At 35.1% G+C, this 11,435-nt stretch overlaps 1 protein-coding gene across 1 annotated transcript in view; it reads left to right on the top strand.

Moving 5' to 3' along the window:
• The first annotated feature begins 5,130 nt into the window (after positions 1–5,130).
• Positions 5,131–11,435, top strand: part of LOC123531232 (sorbitol dehydrogenase-like) — a 30,154-nt gene continuing 23,849 nt past the window's right edge. The window contains exon 1 of the mRNA XM_053516655.1: positions 5,131–5,269. Coding sequence (XP_053372630.1) covers positions 5,216–5,269 — 54 coding nt within the window. The 5' untranslated portion in view covers positions 5,131–5,215. The remainder of the gene's footprint in view (positions 5,270–11,435) is intronic.

Raw genomic sequence — 11,435 nt, 5'->3', positions numbered from 1 at the left:
AAATGGAAACTGCCGAATAGTAAATACTCTCAAGCAGTGCACCCTAAATATAGCCATATAGATAGCCATGAAAGTTAATTGGTATTATCTGTGAAAGTTACACTAATAATTCATGGTATGTATGCCACTATATGTAGGTACGATTAAATGTGTAATCTCTACTGTACATTGTAAAAGGATAAATATAGGTGCCATGAATGAGGAAAATATACGTATCTTAACAGCCTAGTTGGCTAGCCTTCAACTCCGCAACCACCGCAGCTCGGATGTTGTTGTATAGCTTTTGTTGACCTCTGTACGAAAGATGGACCCCGTCGCTACTTAAAACCTCTGCTAAAGCCTCGTCCGACCAGAAACCTTTGGGGACCCAGTAACGCACTCGCTGGTGGACACAATCCTTAATCTTTGATTCAAGAAGCGCATTTGTTTCGTAAACTCTATCGTTGAACCAAGGAATGTCCACCGCATGACGATTATGTTGACTGTTCAGCTTTCTGAATAATATGGGGAAAACGATGACAGACCGTACCTGCTCAATAAACAACAAAGTGTCCACTAAATCCATAATTGCCGTACTAACCGAATTTGGGGACTTGTCTATTGATGAAAGATCATTTGTGCCGATGATGAGAATGACCAAATCTGGCTTGAAATCTCGAACCACGTCCAAATTTTGTTTCAATGTATGTACGTGTCCCCCTCCGAAACCAGAATACTGCACTAAAGGATTCGAACGTAATTTCAAATTTGAAGGAAAATCTTCTTGATTAATAACAAAATCCTTTAAACGTTTCACAAAAGAATGTCCAAACAATTGAATTTTTAATGTACGGTCCGCCATTTTGACACCTCTGGCTAAACACGTGATCACTCCAGTAGATCTAAATATAGCCGCCGGAATGTTGTTGATTGACCTACATTTCGCTCTCCCTGATCCCTTGCCACTTGTGATCCGATGAGCGTACACAAAGAAAGTTATCCAAGCTCCGGTGGTCGCGACTTAAAACAGGCGTAAATTGTATTTAAAAGTTAAGTCAATACATGAAAGCTTCATCACTATTAAATTATCTGCATAAAACTGCCTTTAACCCAATTTAAAAACACTTTTTCTAAACGAAAATGAATCACCTCTAACAGGTTCCGCAACTTAATAAAGACTGACTACTCAGCTAGCGATTGGTTCATATAACCATGTGACATAAAGGAATGGATCTCATTGGCTCCTTTTTACGATACGATTAACATAAACCCCTTCGTTGATCCATGAGTCATGGTTAAAACATATATGCAGAACAGAATAAGAAACAAGTACATAAAACATTTTATACATATATAAAATATATTTAAATGCACTTCAATGAAACTGTGTTTATCCCAGAAAAGTTGCATGTCGTACAAGACTTCAAAAATAGTTCCGCTATAGAAAATGCCTGGTTATTACTAGCTTGGGGTAAGGTAGTTCTGGTCAACATCTTTTCAGATTTGCAAATTTTCACGATAAGTAGTATATAGCAAATTTATTTGGAGACCTAGCTTCGGATAGTGTTTGTGGCGCTAGAGTCAATGGCAATATCACTATCGCTAAAAAAAAACATTTTTAAAAAATGTGTGTCTCTCAATGAATTTATATTAGAGTGAAACCTTGCCCACAGGTAGCTTCAAGAAAAACCAAGGCTCGAATTGTGTTTGCAACCAGAAGGTTCATTACTAAATGTGGTGTTCTTGAAAAACTCCACTGTGCAGTGATCTAAGAATACATTTTTACATTTAGGAATTTTGGAGAGTTGTGGTTAAAATCCCGACCGGAACTTTGCTTTGTTTTGGCAGTGTTGATGGCATTAGGGTAAATGCTGCAAAGGTCAAAATGTCACACAAAAAATAGAAGAAAAATCGCTCAATAATCGGATCGTCAAGCAGAGCAGATGGTGTCCAGTCTATAGCTTAAGTTCGAATTGACAAATTGTCACCAAAAACTCTGTATATAGCAAGCTTTTGTAGAAGCTAGTGGGACCGCTTAAGTCAGTGTCAATGTCGCCAATATTTAAAATAGAACAGAATAGAAGGTTATTCAATCAAGAAGGTTATTCAATTAAGTTGACTTGAACACAGTATAATATAATCATGGTGTGATATAAACACTGAAATAGTAATATTTAAAACAGAAAAAAATCAGTTCAATAACTCCCAATAAGATTGAAATATTTCCACGAAGCTTACTAGGATAGAAAAGCTTGGATTATATTTGGGGCCGCTCGAGGTAATTTCAACTACAAGGTTAATACAAATAGATGAAAAACAGTTTTCGGCCAACAACTTCAGCATGGAATGACATATTATCCACCAAATATGGTATATAACATGCTTATATAAAGACCTAATTTGTGACTTTATTTGCGACGCCGCTGTTTATTGAAACTGACTAGTTTCGAATTTTATGTTTTGAGAAATCCCCCGGATTTTGACCAAAAGTACATAGTACATCTACATTTACATTTACAACTCCGTGTCCGTTGTAAAGGTCTATTTGAATTCAGTCATCTATGACACTGCCCTGAAATCTATATACGTCCTAAATTTCTAGTATATTGGTCTAAAACTATAATAAAGAAATTGTTTTAAGATGTTTAAACACTGTCGAGGCAGTTATGCATATCATTTGAATTGCAGAAAAGTAGAATAAACAATATATCGCGACAACAAATAGATTTTTTTTTCCAAAGCAAATACATACGTTACTGCACAATTACACTGGCATGTATAACCTCCTGCTGTACAAAAATAAGAATCTGCATTATGTAATCGTCAAAATTCTACGAAACGATATAAAATCCATCCTGTACTAATGAATTGAAGCATTAAGATTGATGTAAATGAATTACAGATCAAATGGAACTTGAATTACATTGTCAAATCAACTTTGGAGATAAATAATGGCACTCGTTCAAAATTAAACATAATGCGAAAAATACTTTTCTATCTGTTCATATCCTGTATATTCCGAACATGATAATCAAATAATTTTATTGCTACATTACGAATGCCACAAAAATTGCTTTTTATTTGAAATTATACATACGTTACTATTGGTTACGTATGTATCACTCGTATTCGTCAGCTGTATCTTTACTTTTATATACATTAATATTTTTGTACATGTAATGATTTTATTTGAAAATAATAAATGTAAAAAATATAAGATATGAAAATTTATTATGGTGTGATATTATTCTCTTATTATATCTATAGCATACAATTCTCAAAATTGAATTTGTTTACAATATATAGCATGATAAAGGGTTATCAAAATTAAAAGTTGGCGGCCTAAAAAGCTTGTAAACATGAAACCCCTGCGTCACTGATGACGTATGCTGACGTAGGAGTTAGTTTTAAATATTTCAGTAACGTATGTATCGATCACGTATGTATCATTTCCTTCTTTGATGCTGATAAAGAATATACATAGATAGATATTTGTTACCTAAAGGGTAATCAGCTATCAAAATATGACAATGAACTTTGTCTTTAAGAGCATTCCAAAAAAATGAATTAAATTGTAATATTTCTACAATACGGTAACGGATGTATCAATCTGTTATAAATACGCTCTAGCGTAAGGTTTTCCACGCTGATATGGTATAAAATGTAACCCAAATTAACAGCATGAATCATCTTGTGAGCAAGCATAACAGTTATATAATTTACGAACAGGCATGTGTGAATGTTTACTTTACATTGAAACGGCAGAAACATTACCATATTCTTTGGCATAACGTATGTATTACTATGGTTGAGACATCATTTTAAATGATGACTGGTACCAAAGGAGACTGGAAAAAAATGTATCTATGTTTAATAATAAGATAACTTCCTATGTTACATCATAAAATTATGTGATTTCGTTGACTACTGATGAATTTTAACCACAAGAACGTTCATTAAAAATAAAAAATGACCTGGTGACAGTAACGTACGTATTGTTTACGGTAGTGGAAATCAAACTTCTGTAGTATATCTTCTGAAGAGGAAATTGATTGCATTTGTATGTTTAACCAATGAAAAAATCGATTACATTTGCTCCCTACCTATTTAGCATTTGAATGGCCAAATATAAGTTCCTATAAAATGTTTGATTGGCCAAATATCTAGGTCAAAAGTGATATAAGACACCATGTAGAACAGAGAACAGTTTTGTTTAATCGACAATCACTGATAAAACAAAACTGTTTGTTCTCTGTTTAATGTTCATTCGAGGATTATATGTTACTGTTCTACTCCTCAATCCGACCCCTTTAATTATTACATAGTAGAGAAATGTCAGTTGGTTATCTCAGAAACGATGAGAGAAAACTGTAAAATCCGTTTGAAAAAAAAAATGCACTGCACCTTATCCTCTAATTTTCGCACACTGTTCCTTACCATCGGACAAAAATTGTGTTGTTTTTTTTTAAAATACGAACTGTGATCTGCTCAAAACAAACAGTATTAGAGAAGTATGTGGAAATATTCCTTCAAATCAGAAAAATAGCTTACAACCTGCGGTATATTAGGTAAAAAAGACTATTTTTGCAAGTCGCACTATTCTTTATCCCGTGTTTACCGGAGGATTTTTCATCGATTCGAATCTCATGACCAGCATTCCAGACAAATTACAGTACTGTTTCCAAAGTGAAAGGTACCGGTAGATAGAGAAAACAGTAGAGCAAGTTGATAGACATGTGTTATTGTCTAGATATCCTTGAAAAAGAAAAAAGTAAGAAAAACTCACATTTTCAGTTTTGGCCGCCATTTTGTTTCGGTGGTAAGGAGTAGATCGAATACCCTTGGAATAGCTAAGTGGTGGCAGTTTTATGCCACTATACAGAACAGAACAGAACAGAACAAAATAGGATTTAAACTTTACAGTTTTTCATCCATATACATAATCACTAATACAAATACAAGATCAAAAGGTATAGTTATTAATAATAGAGGATGATATATAAACAAATCGTATCCGGATTTTTTATATAGATATTCTCACTTACTACATTTGTATATTTCTTACTGAACAATTTTCACGCACTACTAAAGCCTTTGCAACAAATGTGCACAAATTGTATAAAATCTTTATCTTATTACATGTCAACATTTCAACGAATTTAAACATGCAAAGTTTCGACGAGAGATAAACCGGAGTGAAAACATTGAAAGACGATAAATAAGTTTGTACTTTAAAATGACGGAAAAAAATCTGGCGGCGGTGTTTTACAAACAAGGAGATATTCGTCTGGTAAGCTATTTCTTTTATAGATTGTGCGAAACAAACCATAAAGTTTTGCTACGTATATAAATTTCTCACCTATCTTCTCTTAACTTTTGTCTATACAGTGATTTAGTTACTATTTTTCAACGCAGCAGAAGCCCTGAAGACATTATATAATTTATCTTTGCACAAATAATGTTCAAAAACGTAACGAACCTGTCTTATATGAAATGGGAATACACAGGTAATTTGGTAGTAATTTAACGGATGCGCCTCTATGGTCCTCTCTCGTATGTAGTCCATATAAGATAATATACAGTGTCATTAAGGTCATTTTTATATCAGATATATATTAAGGAGATATCACCTTTTGAAGTCCGATGAGTGACAACAAAGGAGTAAAAAACTATTATGTTCAGGTTTTCCCAAAAATGATAATGTCATGAATCGACGTACGATCAGAAAGGAATGACTGTACCTTAAACGGCAGCAGAAAAAAAGTTTATTTATATTTACATGTCGCTATATTGAACGGCTGATAAAATAATCACTATACATGTTATTTTATAAAATTTTATGACAGTCGCATGTTATACACGCAGTTGCATGTTTATACAGGCATGTTCTAAAATCTGGCCTGGCCCGATTTGTCCAATTTTTAATCGGGCCAAGCCGGGCCAGGCAAGGCAATAGATCTCAATTTTGTAAAAGCTGATAGCGATTTCTATAGCATCTTTAAAAATCTGAATTAACTGCAGTTAATTATTTGAGGAATAAGTTTATATTATATTATATAAATACATTATGAATAGGATGTTTGGATGCCTCGGCAAAATTACACATCTGGGCATAAGCCTGTAGTTATTGAAATGTCTGTAACATTTTAATATTTAAAAGGTGATGCGTGGATTAATTTTTATGACAATTATCAGGGGATCTCCACCTCTATTAACTCTTGACTGGTAGCTTAGCCGCTCCACACCCCCCCCCCCCCCCCCCCCCCCCACCGCCGAATTGAATAATCTAACTTATTGTTATTATTTTGTTTATTAAAGATAACTTATAATTATCATTTTGTTTATTGAAGATTATATAGAGGTGTCCGTAAGTATTGAAAATCGGGTGAAGTAGGCGATCTATGCACAGAGTTTGATTATGCGTCTTGAAATCAGAAAAGGCAGAATAACCATACCCAGTGAATCATTTTTAATTTAAACTAAGATAATATAGATTTAGAATAAAAAGGTTAAATTACATTGCACTACAATACGGAGATATATTTGGACTTGTACACAGCTGGGAAAACCATATTGGACGAGCCTAGCGGCTCGTCTAATATGGTTTTCTCAGCTGGGTACTCGTCCAAATATATCTCCGTATTGTACAGAACAATTCTTTATCACCAGGTCGTACCCACAGATAAAGTTGTGTGGACAAAACGTTCAGCTACCAATCTCCGGGTTGTGGGTTCGAGACACGTGTCTGACCATATCATCTTTTTATTTCATCTGTAAACTTAAAAGGCGGGAAAATTGTCACATTTAGCATGATCAATTTTTCATTTATTGAAAGAAATACAGAAGTATTCGACATTCTTCTACGAACATGTTACTACCAAAAGTGTTAGATATATTTAATAAAATATTGTAAAAATAAAAGCAATATCGATAAACTTACATTACATCGAATTAATGAAAATAGTCTGAATTGAATTCAAATCCATGGTAACGTGCGTGAAAGTCGGAGAACTTACCACTACGCCACCGTGCCATTGGTAAACTATGCGGGTTATTTTGGTTAATGTAGATATTTTCAGGATACAAATATGCCGTAAAATAATGCAAATGCCCGGAAATATAAGATTACTGAGTGCCAGGTCAATACTTACTGACAATAACTTTCATGGCAGCAATCAAGTGTAGAATCAGTCTTGTCTTATTTTTAACTTGTTTTCCCTGACCCCAACTACCTTTAGTGACGCGGGTATAGCTTACCATTGGCTCATGGTACAGCCTTTCATCGTCCTTTACTTCTCTTTCTTCATCATTGATGGTTCGCCTAGCACCCCTTGGAGGTCTCCGATCATAATCATTTCTAGCTTTCGTCTGTATGAAGTTAACAACGTGGAATACAGCTTCATCAATAGTCGTCGGTTCCTTGTGGAACTCTACTTCAAATCTGGCTTCCTCGTCCCGTAAACCGTCTAAAAACCGTGAGCTTTATCATATAAAAGTTTTAAATCTGCAGCATAATCTTCTACCGATTCGCCAGCCCTTTGATTCCTTCTGCTTAATTTAGCTGCAAATGAGCGAGATGTCTCTATTTTTCTAAATCTATTATTCATTTCCCTGATAAGGTCTTTGTAACTTGTGACAATACCTGCAGGTAGCTGAGTGAAAACAAATTGTCCTGCCAGACCTTCAATACGTGGTAGTAGCTGATCAAGCTTTTCATCTTCAGTCCATCTGTATCGCGAAGCTAGAGTTTCAAACCTTGATATCCAGACCTGCCAATCTTCTTGACCTGTAAATGGCTGTATCTTTACATGACCCATTGGACGTGAACGGTAGGGATCCTGGTATTGATATGGAGCTGTGCTGTAATGGTCTCCAGCTGCTACTGCAGCATGGAATCTCCCTGGTTCAGCCCTGCCTCGAGGAATATTTGAATTAAAATTCACATCATTACAGGCTTCGTCCGTGCTATAAACATATCGCGGTCGTTCTATAGTTCTTTCCATACCCCTCTCGGGTCCCTCATTTCTGTTTTGATTTTCGTTTCTTAGCGATTTAAGCTCCTGTACCGCATCTCTCAAGACCCCTGTTATACTACTCAAAAGCTCTACTGCCTCAACATTCTGATCAGTAGCTTGTGTTGGATGACCTTGAAATGAAGTGTTAACAGCTGTTTCCCGATATCGTACTGACTCACACGATGCCTCAGATATTAAGTCCATGTCCATATCATCTTGATTTAAAGGGCTTGAATTGTATGCATGAAAAGAATTTGACGCTCCATCTCTGTTATGGTTGTTGAAAACAACTTCGCTATCGTCTTGGCTTGAACTGGGATTACTCATAGTTAAGCTGCCCCTTCAGTGCTTTGATTACGTAGACGTTAGGCTCGAATCACTGGACCTGTGGTGTGTTACAGATCCCACTTCTGACACCATAAATTATGTTGCGTGCCGCTGGCCGTTGTATTTTAGACAAGATACCCGTACTACTCTCTGGACGTTAACAGTTAATATGCTTTCATGTGTTTAGCCAAATATGCATCCATATGCTCCACGATAATGTAGATTCAACTAGAAGCTAAACAGCATCCAACCTTGCAATGTCACAGATCTATGCTGGGATTCTAGGCAGGACAGGGACAGTTTATCTGACAATATACCAGTATGCACAGACGGGCGAACACACAGACAAACAGTGATAACAAGTCTCTAGTGTTCACAATCTTGTAGACACCTGAATGCAGACTATGGCACCAGGTTCACAGCTATTGAGGTTACACCTCGAGATATCTAATAAGTACAGACGGACGGACGGACAATGACTGATTCACAAAGATTGACTCCGCAGGGAAAACAATAAAAGACTAGATCAAAGTAAAACAAAATTAAAATCAAGTCGGTAAAAGTTTAACATGATTTATTCACAAGAAACCTTAACAAAATGACCGTATAGGCAACGAAAATGAGCGATATGGCTGCGTGAGAAAACACCGCGAATAAAACTTTATAGAACTTTTAATAGAGGGGCTGGCGCAGGTGCAAATATACAAAATTTACTTATAAGAATGTATTTATTCTATTAACAAATTTTTATATGATAATTATTTAAAATATCTCAGTAATGAAAATGGCCTCGCAAAGGCTAAATCTAGATCTACTGAAAATATCCTACTTCAAGTTCAACTTAAAAAGTACGTTTAGAAAAACAAAAAAATAAAAGAAAGCTTTTAAATCTACTTTTAAGAAGTCTTAAAAGTAAAGGAAAACTTCGACTTAAGTATTTTACTTGAATTTTAGAAATGGCCTTCTGTAACAAAAGATATTGTCTGCTGAGTGCCGTTTCACTGTCGGACGCAACGTTTTATATCGTTCTGCTAACCGTTTACCTACAGTGTTAGCAAAATGTTAGAACAAGGAAACATTGTAAGCAAAGGGGCTCCGAAAGGATTGCTAACACTGCTAACAACAAAAAAGTACATGGTTGGAGGCTTAAAAATAGCACCCTGCGCCGCCGAATTACACGTGCACATTTTATTTAATTATACAAGTACTTAATAACGAGGGGAAAGTAAATGTGATGCGGTCTTAAGAGTTATTTCATACAGTTAACTTTATTAAATATAAAAAATGCCCCTGGATACCTCACGAGGTAAAGCGAGAATACATGACGTCATGACTAAAGTGACGTCATAAAGAGCACGTACAATACAATATGGCTGCCAACGAATACTTCCGGGTTTGAAAATAAACATTTATGATCAATAACGTACAAATACTTGGGAAATAAACGGTAAGAATTAGCTAGATAGATGAAATACATAAGTCTATATTGATTTATAAAAGAATTGCAAGATATACTTGCATAAGTGACATTAGGTAGCCCACAAAGTATGAACAAAGGACATGGAAGCCGATGCATCACAATATTAACAAGAGCTATCAACAGGAACGAAGATGAAAAGCACACTCCGAATGGCAGTTATCGCAATAGCTCTGCTGACTTTGTCACGGGAAAGTAAACAGAAAACTTAGATACACCATTATCTTTTTGTTTTAGAATAATATAAAATGCCAACATCCTGACCAGTAAGGGGCCCCACAGTGAATATCATTTTTATAGCCCACCAATAAATTGAGCATCAGCTTGATTAAACTTAACACTCATTAAAAGTTCAACTGAACAATTAAGAGGTCGGCTAAGGATAGTAGGAAAGGGACACAACCTGTTATTAAAATTCCCAAAGAGAGTGTATTGACTGCAAATCCGTTACATTGCAACAGGTAAAGCTAATAAATGAAATTAGCAATAAGTTTTAAAACTAAATATTTTAGTTGGCTGTTGATTATTCGATTACAGAAAAAAATGGATAGTTTTCATTTAAATACACAATATTCTTCAGTGGAAATCCGAATTTCAAATTAGATGAATATGACTAATTAATGATTCTCTAGAGGACTGGTATGGCATTGTCCGACTTGCAGCAAGTACACAATACAAATTTATACTGTCTGGTATTGTATTTGTATATTTAAACTACATGCAATTCATTTCTGTATGGACAATAAAATCTGGCTACCCTGGCCTGGTCTGGCCTGGCCCGGTCGAAAATTGGGGTTAGGGCCAGGCCAGACCAGGCTGGGCCAGGCCAGAGATTAGAACATGCATGCTATACATGCAGTTTTGAATTTAGTTAGTCGATTATTAAAGTAAAGATTTGTTTCTTGATTTGTTTATTTGAGTTTGGTAGCATACATTTCATTGTACATAATTGTTAATTTGTTCGGCGAATATTTTGGTTGTTTGTTTGTTTAATTGTTGTTTTAAGTTGATACTTCATTTGTTGGCGGTTGGATTTTTTTTTGCGAATTTGATGTTTTCAATTTGGTTGGTTGTTTGAATTTGTGTAGATGGGTTCTTTTGAGTTTTAGATATGTATAAGTTGATTTTCTGCAGTTTGGTTGTTTATTGTTTCGAATATATATTTTGTTCTGAGTTTTGCAGATTAATTGTTTGGTTTTGAAAAGTTTATGGTTAAAGCTTGTGCTGGCCGAGAATACAGTTAAGTATTGAAATACTTGCGGTATTTTTGGTCATTATAATATTATATTCCTGTGTATATATGATAAAGCTTGCCGAAAAGCGGTGCAAATTTAATTGTGTTTGTGGAAAGAATGTTATCTAGGTGTAAATAGTATGTCACCATACTTAAGTATACCAGTATAATGTATATACAGTGAAAATTATATATAAAAACTACAAAAAAATATATACACAAAAATACATAAGAAAAAAATAAAGTGCTAGTTTCCAGCGTAAAGATTTGCCAAAGTCAGGCGGTGCAAACTACCTCCTTAACCCTTGGTAACGCCTCGCGCCGACCATCAAACTTGGCGTACAGGACCGACAGAAAATAAGCGAGATGGTAAACCAGATGGTTAAGAAAATATCGGCATGTT

Source organism: Mercenaria mercenaria, chromosome 1 (assembly GCF_021730395.1).
Source record: "Mercenaria mercenaria strain notata chromosome 1, MADL_Memer_1, whole genome shotgun sequence".
NCBI classification, from domain to species: Eukaryota; Metazoa; Mollusca; class Bivalvia; order Venerida; family Veneridae; genus Mercenaria; species Mercenaria mercenaria.
Note: the sequence above shows the minus strand (reverse complement) of the source record. Positions and strands in the feature narration are given on the sequence as shown.